The sequence below is a fragment of the Labrus bergylta genome, chromosome 16 (assembly GCF_963930695.1).
Source record: "Labrus bergylta chromosome 16, fLabBer1.1, whole genome shotgun sequence".
In the NCBI taxonomy this organism is placed as follows: domain Eukaryota; kingdom Metazoa; phylum Chordata; class Actinopteri; order Labriformes; family Labridae; genus Labrus; species Labrus bergylta.
The window spans coordinates 13,019,747-13,038,620 of record NC_089210.1 but is presented as its reverse complement, the minus strand read 5'-3'; the positions used below and the strand labels follow the sequence as shown (position 1 = coordinate 13,038,620).

The window sequence follows — 18,874 nt, the reverse complement described above, 5'->3', positions numbered from 1 at the left end:
AGTGTGATTAAAATTGAGTTTCTGCTGACACAAATTTCTGCCCATAAATTCAGTTTGTATTTAATGGAGCAAATGTTGAAGGGGACCTGTGTTGTCGTGACTCTCGCTGTGCTCTTCCTGTATGTAAATATGTTTTAGATGAGATCAGTACATGCAAAATGATCTTTTGCTAAATTGAAATAAACTAATATAAATACAACGCAGTACCTTAAATATGTGAAGTGATCAAAGTCATGCAAACATGCAGTTTAATATATCAAGACTGACAGATTTTGTCAGATGTGTGTTATAACAAAACTAAAAATAATCACGCCTTTTCCTGTGTTGTAGTGACACCCACTAAAGTGTTATTCACTTAAGAGGATGGTCAGAGGTCAACTGTGTAGCCCCAAATAATCTCTTTATTTATAAAAAAAAATGCAAAATTTTTAAAGGTAATATTTGGCATAAAAACATGGCATACAAGTCAAGGTGATGTCACAATTAGTGACAGAGGATGGACTGAAATGTTGAGTGTTATGTTTGTAAGGCATAGACAAAAATAGTAAAAAAAACAAAAAACAGTATGGAATATCTGAAAGAAACAAGAGGAGGAAACTGAACCTGCTGCATCATGGTGAAACAGAAGTCAAGTATTTGAAATAGAGGAAGAGTGGTGTTAGAATGGCCGTGCACAGATATGCCTGAGTTTAAGGGGGAAAGGAAAAGAGGAGAGAAAGTAATAGAATAAAAAGCTTAATAAATGGGCAACAATAGTTACATGTAAATGGTCTGAAATAGTCAAAGAATAATCAGTAAGTAAATGTTAAGATATACCTTTGCGTTTTGAGTTTGTATTTAAAGGCCACTGACCGAGTTAATCTTATCAGCAGGGAGGTTATTCCACAAGAAGTTGGCATTGATGCAAACAGCCTTGCAGTTTATTGACTACTTCTTCATCCTGGGGATAGACAGGAGCCCTGCATAATAACTCTGACTCCCTGAATTAAGCTTAGGTTTCTTCAGCTGGGTTTAACCATTGTTATCTTTAAAGGTAGAGAGATGAATGCCCATAGTAAGTGATAAATCAGCAATATTCAGGATTGCAGGCACCAGAAACAGAAAAAAAAGATCTTAAGAGACAACATATTCAATTCACCAAGGTGCAGATAAATAAAAAATAGTCCCTTTACCAAAAATCCAATGGAGATGTATTTAAGATTGTAATAAGTGCAGAGGAAAACTGCTGAATCTTCCCAGCAGATGGCACTGTAATACAAATCAACCGAAATGCATGACAGTTATTCCTCATAAAGAGATGAACACAAAGACATGGTTCATACTAATGGATGTCATTTTCTGTTTGTTGTTACATTGCACAAAGAGTATGGTCTGGTATGATAAGATATGGTTTAATGTTAAAGCTTTTAGAGCCAATCTGCTGATGTCCCAAGAAAAATGTCATGACTCTTCAGGAAACAGTCTTGTAGAGGAACAATAAATTACTCGTTTAACTTGTTGCTCCTAACTGTATCCAAGTATTTGTTTTACAAAAATATGTGCAGTGCTTTTTGCACGGTGAACAGATCGATGCACATGGATCCATGAGTGAAGATATGGCTGATCTGCAGATTTGAGAGAAGTTCTGTCAGAAGCTGTTGAGAGATGACTCAATGTTTTCAGAGTAACATTCAGTGAATACTTCGTTTGATCTGGGCTACTATAGGCCACGGTTTGTGATCTGTTGACACTTTGGTAACTGTGGCCTCAAGTCAGTTCACATGCTCCCAATTCAGTTAGAATCCTGAATTCAAAATGTACATCCAAAGGAAACATAAAGCAATAATACTGTTGTAATCTGTTTTGATAGTGATGATCATTCAAAGACTGGCTGAACTAAAAAAATAAAAAAATAAAAAAACTAGCTCCCAGGTCCATGCATTGCCCCATTGGTTGGTCAACTTGGATATGTAGGTTTCCCCAGTTGTCCTTCCTTATCAACACAGGACATAGAGTGATGTACAATCATTAAGATCAAATGACAAAGTAAAAACAGTAACAAGAGGAGAGATAAGGAAGCATCACTTAAGATTGACATTTAAATCTTAAGTTTCAAGCTGCTTCCTCCTTCATGTCAGACTCCCCTGTATCTCAAAACCAGATAGCAAAACAAAGTCTTATTGTCCTCCAAAAGCTCCAATTTCCTAACAAAGGAAACAAAATCTGTCTCCCTGGTATAAAAAAGTGTTTTTTGGTATAAAGGGTCTATTAGGTACTTGATTCCACCTTGACATGACTCAGTCCCAGTTCAAGTGCAGTTCATGTGAGTTCAGGAAGTCTGAAGAGAAGACGCCCACTGGCGCTGACATTTCCAATGAGTTGACCCCGCCTCCTGCCACAGACATTGTGAGGTCCAGCCAATCCATATTGATCAAGCTGGTGCTTTCAATTAGGTCCACCTCCATGGCAACAGGAGGGGGTTGCAGCTCCTCCATTGTCCCCAGTGTTCGTGGCTCGATAGCGTGATAGTTGTCCAGGAGGGTCTCCAGCTTCGGGTTGGAAGCCAGGGCTGCCAAGCTGGTGGAGGGGCTGAGAGGTGGTGTAGGCAGCTGGGCCACTTGCACTAGGGGTGGAGGGCGGGATGACACCGTGTTGATGGGAAGGGTGGTTACACAGGCTGTTACAGGGAGAGGCTTGTCCTGACTGGGAGGATCCTGTCTGATGAAAGGGGAGATCTCTGGAACAAGAAGTACAGAACATAAGGTGTGAGAGACACATGATAAAACAAAAAATGTTTTTAACATCCCCCCCAAAAAGAAAAAGTTGCTTTATTTCTCACCACCACTCTCGATTAACACATCGAACAGGTCGTCCATCTGCTGGCTGGCTGCTGTGGGAGCCTGTGGAGATGTTAAAAAACAACAACAGTCAGTTTGTTTGAGTAGGTAAAGAAACAATCTAAAGGATGTATTGTACCAAACAGTGTATTGAGGCTTCACCTGAATAGCCGTTAGCATGCCGCGTGTCTGTTTAACCGCATCCTCGTAGCGGGGCGGGTCTTTACACTTCGACACATGGTTTGTTGATTTCGGCTGCTGCAAGGTCAAAGTAGGCTGGCTGAGAGAGGAAGACTTTTAAAGACGGAGAGACAACAGTCAGTAACATCAAATTAAAAACGAGATCAATCATCATTCAAATGCCATGTACACTGTACATTTAAGAAGTAAAGCAGTGTGGCTGTCGTTATCTCTGACTGGCTGTCAGCTCAGGGAAGGGACAGCAGAGGGCAGTATGGTCACCTTCACTCATCACCTCTACTACAGTCGTGATCTGAGTTTGAACAATCTTTCTATTGTAGTGATTTAAGAAGAATTCCCCCTCTCTACTGAGGCCTTTTATTGCCGTGGCAACAAAAACATCCAGGTCACGATAGAAAGACACACCAGATGTGCAATTAGATATACCATCACAAACACTGCATCAAATGAAGGATGCGCAACATAATCTGAATTTACAGCATATAAATCAGCATATATGATTTCAGGTACTTACATGATCACAAAACAACTCAAGTTTGCATATTTTGAGTAGGACCAAAATTGCATGAGCTGATTGCGATGACCGATTCATACATTTTCTCACCTTTGTCAGTGGATCAGTCTGAGTCCTGCACTGCTGTTGTAATGCTGCTGAGGCCTCTATTTTCTGTGGCATCTGTCCAGAGGGCTGGAGGAGGCCTGTGGCTGCGCTGCTGACAGTAGTGTGTAATGTGATGCTGTTGGCAGGAAACGATGCAGGCAGAAGGATCTCAGCTTCAGTCTGGACCGGCTGCAGGGTTTCAGTCTGGTGGTTGATAATGAGCTGCGCATGAGAAGCTAAGTGGCTCTGATCTTCAGCCTCCTCTTGTTTGATCACGACTGGCAGACAGGGAGAATGGCAGCACCCTGAAGGGCTCCTGTTTTCTTCTTTGACCTGGAGGGGAGAGAGAGGGCTGAGCTGAGGTGGAGAATCTCCCTGCTGACTCCGCTTCTCCACCTCCAGCTGCATCTTCAGCTCCTCCACCAGCCTCTGCTCCTGCTCCAGCCTTCTCATCAGCTCCTCTATCTGACGCTCCTTCTCGTGAAGACGTTTGTCCCTCTCAGAGTCTCTATTGAAGGTCTCAATGGGACTCTTATCTGGTGGAGCTCTTTGTGGGGAGTTCACACAAGCAGTGTGAGTTGGAGACGGACTCCCTGAAAGCTTTGTGGGGCTCTCTGCACTACTGCAGTCGTCTATGCCCAGATTGGACACCTTGGAGGTGATAGGGGACACAGGAGAGGTTAATTTTTCAGACTGGGAGGCTTCTGGTATTGTCTCAGTCATAGCCGCAGTCTGGATGTTAGAGCTCTCCTGAAAGGACTTTAGCCTCTCTATCAGATCCGTTTTTGTGCCTGAAACAGGCAACGACCTAAGTTTTAATTCCATTTTCAGCTCAGCAACCTGTCAAGAAAAGACACTATTACCAAAAAAAAAAAAAACTTTCCAAAGTGAAGCGTGTTCTCCTCTGCAGCATGCATATAGTGACACACTGTGTGAGGCGGCAACAGGTCACCTTCATCTCGTCCAAATTAGATGGTAAATAATCCGGCCTGCGGTTCGTCTGAGTGTTCCAAGGCTGCACAGGGGTCGATGCAGTGTTTGCGCTCACGACAACCGAGGAACAGCTGGTTTGTGCTTCAGTTGTTGCTCTGTTGTAACAAAACAGGAGGAAAAGGGGAGTTCAGATTAAAGGAGGAGATCTGCAGTTTAGAGGGGACTATTATTCATTCTTCATTGGCAAAAGCTTCTGTGCAGGAAGCCGTGGGCAGTGAACTGTTAAATATCCGAGACAAACAGCAGCTGCGGTTTTAGAAGTTATTACTCTATCTAAAGCCAAGAATGAACTTTATTTGTTTTTGGCAAAAAATAAAATATTGTTACTATAAAATTATGCAACTACTATTCTTGAAGTCCCTTTCAGAACTAATCAAAATCAGTGTCTGTTTAATGGCCAAGTATGTGAACATACAGCTCTTAATGTACTTACAGAGTTAGACATAAATCCAATTTATAGAGACAAAACCGAATAAAAGCTGAACAAGTCAAAAAATAATGAGCAGAAGAGCTTATGTGCACTAGAGGAAGCTTCAGAAATAGGTACATGTATAAATATAAGGGCTGTCAGCATTAACTAGTTAATCCTGATGAATTAAGTTCTGAAATGAATGCATTTATATTTTAAATCTTAAAAAATCCATTCAGTCAGTGATGAAAGAGCGACATTGCTGCATCTTTGAATGTCTCATATCACATCTCAGCTGACGAGTCAAATGTATAATCACCTTATGACATCATACATTTCACTTTTTTAAAATCTTTTTGCTGTTTTCATTTAGTTTTTGATCTGTAATGAGTTCCTTTTTCCCTCGTTAAGTTAATGTTGTAACCTTCAATCTCTCAGAAGGTCCTTACTTCATTTCAAAATAAGAGCATGGTTGAACTAACGGTATGTAAAGTACTCTAAGCTTCAAAATAAAAGCCTAACATTTTTTTATTATTCTATTTTTAAATGCAAAATAATGGAATTTAAATGTGTTTAACAGTGATTAAAAATGTAAATTTAGCGTTTAAACCTGATTAAATATTTGAATGATTTGACAGCCCGAATATAAATACACATAAAAAGGAAAAGACTGATCACTACTGAACGCAGCACAAAGTCATCAGCCTTTACGCATACTGTAGATCTGGTTTTCTGTCTGTGTAAAAGGTGTGTTTTTGTTGCTAAATGGAGCCATACTTAGGTGTGGCAGGAAGGACACTCTGATAGTTGTACTGCTGCTGTTGCTGGCTTAAAATCTGGAGCTGCAGAAACTGCTGCTGCTGCTGCAAAAGGCGGGCATAAGCTGAGTCCATCGGCACTTCATTGAGCTCCTGCTTCTGGTCGGGGGGAATGTACTGATGGTATTTTAACTTTTTCACCCGTGGCTTGGACTCTTTGCTCCTCTTACTGCGGCTTCTCTCGCTGGGCAGCTTTGGAAGGCTTTGCTGCAGAACACAACACAGAAAAAGGGGGAATGTAAAACCAGACGAGACCATCTGGGGGATATTTGAGCCTTGTGTTTGATCACAGTCCAGTGTATCAGAGAGTACAGTCAGCATTGCCAGTACCAACAAATCTGAGTTGGAACGGTAACCGGGTCTTGATAGATAGATGCATTAAGGTGGAGCACTGATCTGACACCTGATGATAACTGCAGGGTGAGGAAACAGGTAGTGGCAATAGGAGCCTTATTGTTTTAACACCTGCAGTTACAGGATACACATGAATACAGCTTGGCATAAGAGCTGCGGGTTCTAGCAAAGAAACTAGAAACCGAAGCTCAGTGAAGCAAGCACACACACCCTCCAATTTGTCAAACTCATTCGTCTTTTCCTTTTCCAAGGAAGGGAGGGTTCATCTTATTCCCAGAGGAACCGTAAAATATGATGACAGCGCAAGTTCTTTCTTCAACCCACTCTGTTGATTTTTGACATACATTGTACTCGGCCTGAAGTAGAAAAGCCAGCGTTTCATTTCACCAAAAAAACTGTTTGGCACAGATTCAAATCAAAGGTTGAAGGGAAATGACAGGGAATGGTTTTGTTCTTGTGGTGTTGCATCTGACTGTGGTGAATTGTCCTTAAAATGATGTCACAAATCACAGTCTCTGTGACTGCTGATATTTCATGCTGAGCACACTTCCAAGGGAAGCAACATAGTAAGGCAGTCAAAGAATCAGAGAGACAGAGAGCTCAGCACTAGAGATTAATATCTTCTACCTTGGTTATAAACTACGGTGGCTGGGAAGTGCAAAGGAAAATTACAAAGTGTGAAACAATTTTACAAATTTGAGACAAATTAGCATTTTGAAAAACATTTTTTACACTTTATATAACAAAATTACAAAACCAAAACACTTTTACAAATTATACAACAGTCTTACAAGATGTGAAACACTTTCACAAGCGCTGAGACAAATGTACAAGTGGCAGAACACTTACCAGTCACCAAACAAATTTACAAATGACAGAATCTTGACAGAAAGGGAATGTACCAAATGCAGGAAGTGACGTGGAAGTGATTGAGTGAGGGGTCATTTTGTTTGTTTTGGCGGAAAAATGTTTTTCAAATGTAAATTTGTCTCAAATTTTGTAAAAGTGTTTCACACTTTGTAATTTTTCTTTGCACTTCCCAGCCACCGTAATAAACTATTAGAGGGTTAAAAAAAAAAAAAAAGAAGATAAATAGTTAAATAATCTCACTTATAAAAATGACAAACCACTTCTGCTTACATTAAATGTCAAAATTTGAAGCTTTAAAAAAACAAACATCTGGAGCTCACCTTCACAAGCATGGGCCCTGGTGTGGTAGAAGGGGCACTAGTGTTTATTGGCTGAGGTGAGGATACTACATTCTCATTGGTGGAGACGAGGTTGACTACATCTGATCGTGACGGTGAGTTAGGTGGTACGGCCTGCTGACAAAAACAGAGACAGGGAAAGAATCCACATGATCCGGTCAGTGAGAACAGTGAAGCCGCTTTGCCTGTTTAGCATCATCCCATGCAAGAGCAGATAAGCACCTGAACTGACTTAATACAACTAAAAACAGGTGCATAAAACCCTGAAGGGATTAAAAGAATGTGAACAAAATGTTCAACAGTGTACAGCATATTTAATGATTTAGATGTAGACTGTGTGTGTTAAGTTCATTTTATGAATGTATAATGGTTCATTGGTTTACCTGCGTGCGAGAGTTTAACTGAGATGAATAAGAAGTGGCGTTGGTTGCCTCAGACTCCCTTGGTGAGGTGGAGGTGGAGCGGGGAGACTGCTGGCTGTCAGGCTGTTTGGGTGATAAGGCATCGCTGCTTTCCTCATCAAAGTTGTAAACATCTTGCTGCTTTTTTGTCTCACCACCTGTGGGACAAAAGAAAAGCATTAGTCCAGCTTACCATTAACTTAGTGATTTGTTAAAACTGTTGGAATAAAAGCTGTATTGGTGCTTTGGTGATGGATAATCAGATGTTTTAAAATTTCACATACAACTAAAAATATAATCTACATGGTGGTGCTAGAGAGAAAGTCTATAGGCTTGATTTTTTTTAATTTTTTTAACACAAGTGGATTTACATTAACAGGGACTTGACAGTGTCCCTGATATGCTGCAATGCTGGCTGGAGTTGCTTTTCTGACTGTAATGGTGAACCGTTGATTGTAAATGCTGCATGAAAGTGAGCTTAAAAAAAAAAGGAAAGAAAAGAAAGATGAAGGGCTTGGGTCTCCCACTATAAGGATATAGTTAATAAGCATGTATACCATTGATGACCTCTTCCACTGCCGAGTCAACGGGCAGGATGTTCTTCTCCACCAGTTCCATGGCTCCGGGCCGCTGTGCGATCTTCTCATTGAGATCATCGGCCAGTCTTACCCTCTTCAGCTTCATCTGCGTGGCCTGCAGGGAGGGTTGGGCCTGTGTCTCTGATAAACACACAGACGATCATTACTAGCTGTGATCCAGTCAGCATCAGTCAGCCTCTGAACAGCTTTGTCAGAGTGACTCACTGCCGCCTCTGCTGGACCTCGCAGACTTATGTCAACCTCAGACATTTATCTGGCTCCGACTTTGTTAAACACATTCAAACAGGAAATAAGGATGATTAGATGAATGAGCACTTTATTCATGTCTCTAATCTAGGGAGAACACACAGGAGGATGACTACCTTGTAGGATGTGCATTCGAACCAGCTGAGAGCGCTCAGGTCTGCTGCAGAGTTTGTGCTTTAAGAAGTTCCCAGTCTGAAAAATAAATCAATGACAGTTTAAAAAAAAAAAAAGAATTGGGGGGGGATTGTGTGGTCGGGCCAACTAATTTACTGCATTATGACAATGATATCTGAAGTCTTACCCTGGCTCTCTCCAGGCTGCGGATCTGTTCATGAAAGGCAGCAGGAGATTTCAGAGCTGTGAAGAGGAGAATCAACAAAAAACTGTATCACGTGTGGAATAATATGAACTACTTAATAATGTAAACGCTGGTTGTGGTGCCAACTAGTTTCTTTAAAAGAACAAGGCTACATTCCTGTAGATAATGGGGAATAACACAGCTGGATGTTTATACGGTGTAATGAACTTCATCTTGATGGCCTCTTGGTATTTAAACAAGTTAAATACTTTTGTCATGAAGAATTCAAATGGCTTATAACATATTCTTAAGTAATAAATGTAGTGAACTATTAAAGAGGTCATGGGAGGGGCGCTAGGAGTCTAGTGGTTATGTTGCATGCCCCACGTAGAGAGGTTTCAGTCCTCGTTTCGGCGGCCTTCGATTCAAACCCGACTTTCTGCATGTCATCCCGCACTCTCTCCACCCAACATTTCCTGTCTCTCTTCAGTTGTCGTATCCAATAAAGGCTCAAACGGTTAAAAGATCATAAAAAGTCCACATAAAAATGTCTTCTTTACATCATTTATGCTAACAAGACAAACTTAAACTAAGCTATTCTGGAGAGCAGTGTTATTCATTTTGCACATCATGCTTCATCATGTCTTTGACTTTGTAGTTCTTTGTGAGTTTAACATTATTGAGCAGGAGTCATCCAGGAAGTGCCAGCTTGACTGACTCAAGCAGAGAGAGTGTTCAGAGCCGATTTACTTGGATCTTGCAGAATAAACTCACTCAGCTTTATAAAGGGTCTGGCTCACCGACCAGTCACCTCTGCTATGACGAGCACTGTTTGGTTTAAGGACACACACACAGGCGCTGCAGTATGACAAAACATTCCTGCTCATCACCTAAACCTCACTGCATACCTCACATAAGCCTGAAAGTGTGGGAGTAGCAGGCCACAGACAGGGGAGGACTGACCTCCTGTGAAGGGCTCAGTCACTGACTCATGGGCTGGTGTGAAGCCAAAGAGCGGCAGCAGGAGGCGTCTCAGGGGAGCACAGGACAAGAAGAAGGAGCTCTGTCGCGTTCTTTTGTCTACCTTTCCAGATACCAGCGTGATTCTGTCTCAGATTAAGGCCATCTTTTATGTGATGTAGCAGGGAGACTGAGTCTGTTCCACTTCTGTCACATCAAAGGATGGACGCTTTAAATGGAGGAGCTGCTGATTGTCTCTCTGCTATGAAAGTGTCACAGTGCTTGATGTTTTATCTGCGTTCAATCTTATAATCATTTTATTATGTTCACTGGTCTCAATTTAAGACTGTACTTGACAATTTTTCTTTGACATGATAAGCACTTATCACACACTGTTATTTTGCCAATTAAACAATTCTATGAAATTAAACTACCCAGATTAAGCAGCTTGATAAACAACGAAATACCAGTTATAATCTTTTGACTTTCAATGGACGAGGATAATCTTAAATATGAATTAAACAGATGAGTTTTGATCACCATGAATACAAGTAAAACAGTATTCATTTGTGCATGTTTCTCTGAATAAGTGCACAGTCACAAAGAACAAGATACCACAAAGATGCTCTCAATTAGCCATTAAGCAGAAGATGTGCTAAGTTAAAGCTACATGTCAGTTTTTTTGAGAGTGAGAGATCATGTGAGACTAAGAAAAGTGAAAAGCAATGCATAGGGCTAATATAGGAGTTTCTCTCCTGTTAACCGTTCTTATTTATGTGGATGCTGAGAACTCTTTGGTTGTTTTATAACAGTAGGAGGTGAATACTCACGCGGCATGATGCCCTGCTCCACAAGCTGCTCCCGGCTCCTCCTCTGCTGCAGACAGAGCTGGAGGACTGTGAGAGTGTAGAAGACACACAGAGGTCAGAGTTCGGCTTAATACCAGAAAAAAAGCCAAGTCCAGTGAGTCAACGGTAAACCAACATGCCTGCCTTTTAACAAAACAGAGCACTTATTATTCCACAATCAATACGCTACCTCAAGGGCTCTACAGTAAACCCTGACCACCACCACAGACATCCTATTCACTTCCCAGTCCAGTTCTAACTCGGTGCCACAAGTTTTACAACATTTACAATAAACAGAGCTTTGTAACTGGCTGGATAGCTCCCAATGAGAATCAATATCTCTCAGCATGGGATGCAATTACAGAGGGAAAAGATCAAAAACAATCACATTAAAGAGGAAGTAACATCAGAACTGCAGGCAGGAAATTGATCAAAACTTTGGGTGGCAAAAGCAATGGGTGTCTGATTCTCTACTAAAGCGTTCTGTTAAACATTTCAAGTTCCTTAAAGGAGTTTTTCAAATAGTTATGAAACAGACTCAAAATAACACTGATGCCTCTTTAAGAGCTACAAATGCAAAAAAGACCGTCAGTTACCAAATTGATTATTTCTATCACGTTTTTTTTTTTTTATGCCTGAAATGCTGCTGAAGGGTAGGTGACAGATGAGGCAATCAGCAGAACGCTGCAGCCTTTGGAGGTTTTTCCACATAGAGAGTGATATATCAGACTGTTGAGAGAAAGCAGGAAATTGTTTTGTGTTTTTTTTGTCAGAAAACGCTTTTTATACATGTACAGAAGAAGATTGGCGACATGTATTTGGCACCACTTTTTTTTTTTCCACAGGGGGTGCCAAAATCAACACAAAATGTCAATTCCTCTGGAGCTTTAAAATCTTTCTTGAAGTGTAAACAAGTGTAAAGAAATGAGAATCCTCCCACTTTTGAATATTTCCTGCGAGTACTACATGCATACATTCTTGGACGATTGCTGTCTTTTGTTTCCCATCAACATCAACTGCAGGAAGATCTCAGTTTTAACATGTATAAACAAGCGAGCGTGGACGTGTTATTTTTTGTAGGATTACATCGATATGAGCATAAATAGTCTTATAAGAGGGGTGTCACGTGTGAGGCACATTAGGCTCACATTGTCACCACTGTAGTAAAAGAAGTCGCCTTAGCTAGACTTACTAAATGGCTCAGGGGAAACAGCTACTCCCACTCACACACACAAACACACAACGCAGACCTGCTCGACTCTCCTGGGAAAGGCACTGCGTCTGAACAGGCCTCTGTGACTCACTACAGCAAAAATAAACTGGGCAGCTGTGAGAACAAGGCCTGGGAACCATGAAGTTTGGGGGTAGTTAAGGGGGTGGGATCTTCAGTTGTATGAAGAGACGGGGGGGGGACGTTCATGGGCTTCCACTGGTTGGTAAAGGGAACGCAGAGTGACAAGTGCCGAGGCAAAGGGGTGGGAGGCCGTGTCCACTCTCAGAGCAGCCAGAACACAGTGTGCCTGCTCTGCCTGCTGTGATTCCTATTAGAAACCCATGCCAAAGGGAGGGGGGGGGGGGCAGCCTGAGAGAGATCATACCAGGAGATTGTAAAAAATGGGCATTACTTTCCCTCAATATTTGTATCCACTGTGACTTGGAAAAAAATGCAATAGCCAAGATAATTGAGTGGCTATAGCTGCAAATCAATTTCTGCCTTCCCTGGTTTACTTTGAGCACCAGTTTCAGGGGGTCAACCTCATGCCTGCGGGGTCTCCCTCACTTTATGTCATCAAGTGCTCACCCTGAACCCTGGCTAACCTTCCCATGATGCAAACTGGCTCTGCTCTCCTGCTCACCAGCAGAGCGTAAACAGAGGTTGTGCAGAGAGAGAGAGGGAAAAAGCGAGTGAGGGCTTGGCTGACGTCCCTGCCCACTGATGTAATCTCTAATCTCAGACCCATGTTGTTCTCAGCAAATCATCCCAGGAGGTCTCCCATCAGATTTTTTTTATTAGTCTCTTTTCTCTCTCTCTCTCTCTCTCTCTCTCTTTTTGTTTTTGTTCGGAAAGCTGTTTGGTGTGGCTACAGATTCTCGTTGCCCTGACAAAGCTGAAATAAGTTTAGGAACAGACTAATGCTTGAAGATGTTGACTTAACTGTTATAAACATCACGTACTCCAAACAAAATCTGATTTTTACCAAAAAGGAGACCCCTACAAGAAAAGAAGAGAGACTAATGAGTATATGGGTTGTATAAATGATTTCACAATAGGGTCATTTATACACTTATCGTTGTACAGTATAAGATTCAGAGGACTTTGCCTCAAAATTGCACGATCCAAAAAGTGAAACAGAATTCAGTTTGATTGACATACTTTAATACTGTAAGATACTGGAACGTTGAACTAACTTATAATTTAAAAGGTCTAAAGACAATTAGGAAATGTGTATATGTCATCGTGAGGCAGAGGGGCAAACAGTGAGTATAAAACAGTTGTATCACATTCTTTAAAAGACTACATTATTACTCACTGTTACCTAAAACACTAACCCTATTATTGTTGTTGATTATTGTCTAATGACTGACAATAGAGGGCCCATTGAAGGTAAAAAGCTCATATGGGTAGTCAGAATCACTAGTCACCCCCCCAATACAAGTAGGGCCTGAGTTAGAACCAGATTTCAAGTGATGAGAAAACACATGAGGTAGCTTCCCCATGAGTGGGTGTGTCCTCCCACTCTGTGCTGGCAGACGTGAACATGGCTGCTTTAAAAGTTATATTTAGTCAGGTTATAAATATTGACTTAATGACATACTAGATCATTACAGTGTTACACATTCTGCATGACGGTCCTAAAGGACATGAATGGACACACTACTTATCCAATAAAATACCTTTGAATATTACTTTGCATCTTCTAAAAATAATAAGTAATAACGATAGGATGCATTCAGTATATCTCAACATGCAAGTTTTACACTTTGGTGGTTATACCTTCACACATAACAATAAGATCTTCATCTTCTAGTGTCATTGTTTAACTAGCAGCATGGTGTTAATAGAGTATCATTCAAAAACAGCTACAGTCTGTACTAGTTAAGGTTTGGGCTCATACAATAACATATTGTAAGCATTGTAAACTGATGAGTAATATATCTGTGAGCTCTCCCTCGCAGATGCTTCTGACAGTTTCTCTGAAGCGAGTTTAATTTACGATATATTAGAAAACAATAGTTTCTCCTGTCAAGTTGATGCTTTGTCATGAATCATTGTGATGAGCTTTACTGTTGCCCTGTCATTTCCTGTATCTACGTCACTACAAACCCCCCCATGCCACTGCTGCCAGCATCAGGAAAAGTTTGACAAAACTTAACAAAGATAATCAAACAAGACAAAATGTATACAGCATTAGACAACACAAAATTAAAGCACCTGATTTGAATTTACCCCTGTAGATGGAAGGGGTCTCCACATCAAGGCAGGCCATAGAGGACAGAGGTGATTTGCTGGGCAGCCAGTTCTGGAGTCCCATGGAGTGATGAGGCCAGAGGAGAACGGAGGAGTCGGGGGCGAGTAAAGACCCAGCTCTGAGTGAACGTCAGCTGGCTCTCAAGGGCTGCAAACAGTCCCTCCTCTTCTCTCTGGCTGTGTGCTTGCCTAAGCAGAGAAAGTGTATGTGTGTGTGTGTGTGTGTGTGTGTGTGTGTGCGCTCAGTCAGTATCAGGAGGAGGGAACACGGCGCTGCTCATGTTAACCCTCGCTAGGTCAGAGGACTCATCATACTATACAACTCATACCCACAGGAGCTGTTGACATTTTTCCCCAGCAGGGGACCAAATCCTTGACTGGTTAGCAATATATAGTTGATCAAAACAAGCTGTGGGGAATTCTCCATGAGAAACAGTTCCAGGGTTTTTTTTGGGTTTTTTTTTTTACAGAATTTTTGTAGCACTAAATAACAAAGACAAGCACAAACACAGTGCGTCCCTAGGGACATAAAGGCTTATCTTGAAAAAACGTTTTTTCACGATTAGTTCCAAGTTTTTTTTTCAACGTCTTTTTAAATGATTTATATGTTGTTTTTCATTATAGAAACATTCATTTTAGCAACCAATGGCAGTTTGATCTTGGTTCACAACAACTGTGTAGGCCGAATTAGATTTAAAACAAATGCGATCAGAAAACACCAGAATAAACAAAAGATGTTTGTGATGAATCAAGGAGAGGCGACAAAGGGGGAAAGCTGTGTTCTCGATTAATACTGATCACTGGTGGGATTCAGAAATATTCACGTCAAACAGCATAGAAACCACAAGGCTGGTAAAGTGAATAGGACTGGTAAAATCAGGCACAATCAGGCATACTGCTGGGATTGAACAATGTCCAGCCAGACTGTAAAAATACAGGAGAGTAGCTGGCGTGTATAGAATGTGGACGAAAAAAAAACCTTTCCCCATGTCACAGCGTTTGTGAAAGAAAAAAAAACCCATCTTAATTCCTTTCACATTTGGTAAGAGTTGGACACAGATGCAAACGACAGATTTTATGAATGTCTTATACACCTGTTTGGTCCCACTGTCACAGCCTTAAATTAGCTGTTTCTCATCTTTTTACGAGTCTGATCGGCTGGCTTAAACCACGAGGAAGCTTTGATCCATTCCAGATGTGTTTTATTCTGAAAAATAATATATTGAAGAAAATCATCTCAAGTTTAATAGAAAGTCTAATGTTTGAAAGTCATCAACTGTTCAGCAGTACATTAAATCCTCTGCATTGACTGTTATTATGAACAGTTTAATCTTAGTGATTATCACCCTCATTACAGTGTTACACTCGTGCTTCCTGGCCAGATGTTTCTCGTTCTCTGTTCACTTCATGATTACTCGCTTAAGAAGAAAGTGAAAACATACGAGTTCACAGTAACTAAGTAGTGTTTAATTCATGATGCATGTTTGTGCAAGTTCCATCCTTTCACAACAAATTACATCGTCTGAAATGTCTCAACAAGAACAAGATGTTTTTTTTGTTTGTTTTTTTTACACCTGTTGTTCTGTTCACTATGTTCTGACTACACTGTTGGATTATATATTTCTAGTTTCTTTTGTGTCAGCACTGGGCCGTTAAAACCACCAAAACTGTAGGCCTATCTCAACCGATGTGATGATGAAAGTGATGATAATAAAAAAAAGTACAACTTTTTAAAGAAGAAATGATGCCACTAATTACTAGAGATGCACCATAAGTAGTATTGTTATCAATGTTGTTGGTATCATGTTTAAGGTTACACAACTCTGTAGTAAACCTTGCATAGCTTTTCTTATTGAACGAGGAAAAATAAAAACTACATAAAAATTATTCAATGAAATGAACTTAAATCTTTGTGCTGTAGAATGTTGAAAGCGCCCAACGATCTTTCTTGAAAGGTGATGGTGATCGCCGCAGTCAGTCCAATATGGGATATTTAAATTACTTCAATATCAGACCCGTTAACGATGTTAGATCAGATCTGTCCCATCTCTACTAATTCCCTCATTAATTCTGAAGAAAACCACACTTTTCTTTCTCACATATAGTTTAAAGCTCCTTTTTCTTCAGTACACTAAACTGATATAAAACGATTATAGCTAATCCTGCATCATGAAGCTATCATTGTCAAAAAGAATTCACTTCTATAAATACTTGTAACATTGATTCAAGGGCAAAAACATTTTAATGTTGTAATATGGAAAGATTGTGTTCCTGATAATACATGATGTTCTCAAGCAGAGACTTTGATTTCACTTACTGTGATTATGCTGGCTTCCAAAAGCAACTCTGATCTAATTCCTGACTTCACTCCATGCACCAACAAGCCATTGAAAGAGAGTTTGTTTTCTCAGAGCAGACTTGCTCTTAAATGGTCAACATACAGTACAGAGTTACCAAACTCTCACGTTTTGGTCACTGGTTTCGGCCCCACTTTAGCTCTTCTCACCAATCTTGGTAGGGCTTGGATCTTCAGGACCCTCGGTGACATCAGTGAAACCAGATCTGAGCTTCTACAGGGAGAGAAGAAATATATAATATTATTACAACAGCATTTATTGTTTGTGTATCTTTAGTTTGTGTCTGATATGGGAGTTTATTGAAGATAGAAACACAGATATGAATACTCCATATGAAATAATGTATGGGAATATAGAGATATCAGGTTCTCATGTTAGTTTAGTTTTCATCTGAGAGATTTTGTAGTTTTGATTTAAGGGAATATAAATTGTGTATTTGTCTTTTTTAATGTATATGACACCACATGATCTACTTTATGTTCTGTATAATATTTACATGAGTGTATGTTGTGTTCATGTGAGAACCTTAAGGCGTTAGTGGCATTGGGATGAGTAGTTTCTCTGACACAAAGCCAAACATTGCACAGTTTCCGTCTGGGCCTCCCCCCCTCTAGATGACAATCTCTGTAATTAGGAGATGAAGATTTCCTCTTGGGTGGACAACGCCAATCCTCGTCTTTAACATTGTGATGCAAGGATTTTCCAATGAGAAAGCAGCTTTGTTACATGGTTTCTTTACAATGGTAAATTGGATTTAAAATCTGCTTCATACCTACAGAGTTCTGCAGTAATCACAAGTCGATATGTTGCTGTTCTGTCATTATGTTGTTCTGGTGAGAAAATGCAGTCTAAACATGCCACTGGTCGTTACAACCTCATTAGACTTTTGACCCTCAGAGCTAAAGTATTCTTCAGAGCCAAAATCCACACTTCGTTTTCCAGGATTACGTTTTTTGTTTTTTTTGTTTTTTTACATCAAAGCACTCTTTAATGATAAGTCCCAAGTGAGGGCAGCAAACTAGTACACACACTTAAAATGACTAAATCCTGCTCAGCATATTTTACTTGCAGCTCTGAAAAGTGTCAAACTTTTGTTTTTCTTCTTTTACAGTGCATTCTAACTTCCATCACAAAAGAAGAAAGACACTTTTGTTCAACAACACATGAGCTCATTCCAAACGGCTGATGGGCACGCTGTAATTAGGTCCAGGTTCACGCTGATAAAGGACTCATCCGTATAGCCCCTTTAAGCTCACATAGGTATTTCCTATATATATAAAAAAAAAAAATTCCTTGAGGATTTTCAGTGGCGTGGTTCCAGGTCGAATCCTCAATTCTGGATAAGACGCACATTTGACGTAACCTTAGTGCAGGTATGCAAAGCAGCCAGCTCTTTCCATAAAAACACAACTCATATTTTACTCTGAGCCAAGAAGTCTGACTGAGAAAGATTTGATTTGAGTTCAGCAGGCACGTTGCTGAGCTGGAACACTCGGCTGTTCAGTTTGATCAAACTATGAATATCTTAATCACACTGTTCTGATGGTATACTAACACGTATCAGGTGTTGGGTCTAGATGATTAATTGCAGGGTTATCAAACTGGGATATTGCATAAAAAGCTTTAGAGTAAAGTTATAGCGAGAAGTCTGGGTGTCTGCCCTGGCTTCATCATATGGAGACGTAAAGGTGTATCATATAACACCTTGATCAAAGTTAAGTCCAGAACAATAAAACGGGGAATGTGTCGAAATGATGGGCTGCAAGTCTAATAGTTCCCCATGCTGTCTGGAGCCTCAACATCAGGATTGGATGTGATGAAAGATGTTGCGGTTAAAAAACGGTGCCTTCATTTTCACAGGAAAGTCTCAACAACAGTCACTACCATCACATCCCACGTCGGCCTGTGCAGATGGTGGGAAAGCCAGAAGGAAATCCCTGTAGGCCTCTGGTTCTCTTTGAAGCTACGCTACGAGCAGCTGCCTCGAGAGGCTATAAAAGGCAGGCCTTGTGGCAGCTTTGGCCACACTAACATCATCACCAAACAACAAGTAATTGCACACACTTACCAATAAGTAAACATGACTAGAGCAGCACTAAGGCACACTGTAATTACATTTAGGCACAGGCGTCAGCACACATACACAACTATGTTAATTCAGACCGATCCATTGGTAATCAAACCCATTCCTTCCCACGTTCTAAAACGGGAAAATAATGTTACTGCCAGTTTGACCAACTATGATATGAAGATAAGCAATCAGTAAATACTTACCACTATTAATGGAGAAGCTAAG

At 40.5% G+C, this 18,874-nt stretch overlaps 1 protein-coding gene across 3 annotated transcripts; it reads right to left on the bottom strand.

The window, feature by feature from the left end:
* Nucleotides 1–383: 383 nt before the first annotated feature.
* Nucleotides 384–14,429, bottom strand: mrtfbb (myocardin related transcription factor Bb). Of its 3 annotated transcripts, none has more exons than XM_065964978.1 (13): nt 14,186–14,429; nt 10,735–10,800; nt 8,948–9,003; nt 8,763–8,838; nt 8,359–8,520; nt 7,784–7,959; nt 7,383–7,517; nt 5,798–6,045; nt 4,571–4,706; nt 3,622–4,458; nt 2,979–3,110; nt 2,819–2,879; nt 384–2,716 (listed from the first exon to the last, which is right to left on the bottom strand). In XM_065964978.1, exons 1-13 carry the CDS (start codon nt 14,283–14,285, stop codon nt 2,277–2,279), a joined length of 2,625 nt encoding a protein of 874 aa, XP_065821050.1. In that variant the 5' UTR covers nt 14,286–14,429; the 3' UTR covers nt 384–2,276. The 3 variants fall into 3 exon arrangements, with proteins under 3 accessions (XP_065821050.1, XP_065821051.1, XP_020498145.3); XM_065964979.1 differs by having other exon boundaries at nt 7,383–7,514; nt 14,186–14,428; XM_020642489.3 differs by having other exon boundaries at nt 14,201–14,428.
* Between the last annotated feature and the right edge of the window lie 4,445 nt (nt 14,430–18,874).

Coding starts and splice junctions, on each gene's coding strand:
- mrtfbb (XM_065964978.1), bottom strand. CDS start 14,285: ATGGGACTCCAGAACTGGCTGCCCAGCAAATCACCTCTGTCCTCTATG. Junction 4,459..4,570: donor CTAATTTGGACGAGATGAAG/GTGACCTGTTGC, acceptor TTTTCTTGACAG/GTTGCTGAGCTGAAAATGGA. Junction 3,111..3,621: donor AGACTGATCCACTGACAAAG/GTGAGAAAATGT, acceptor CGTCTTTAAAAG/TCTTCCTCTCTCAGCCAGCC.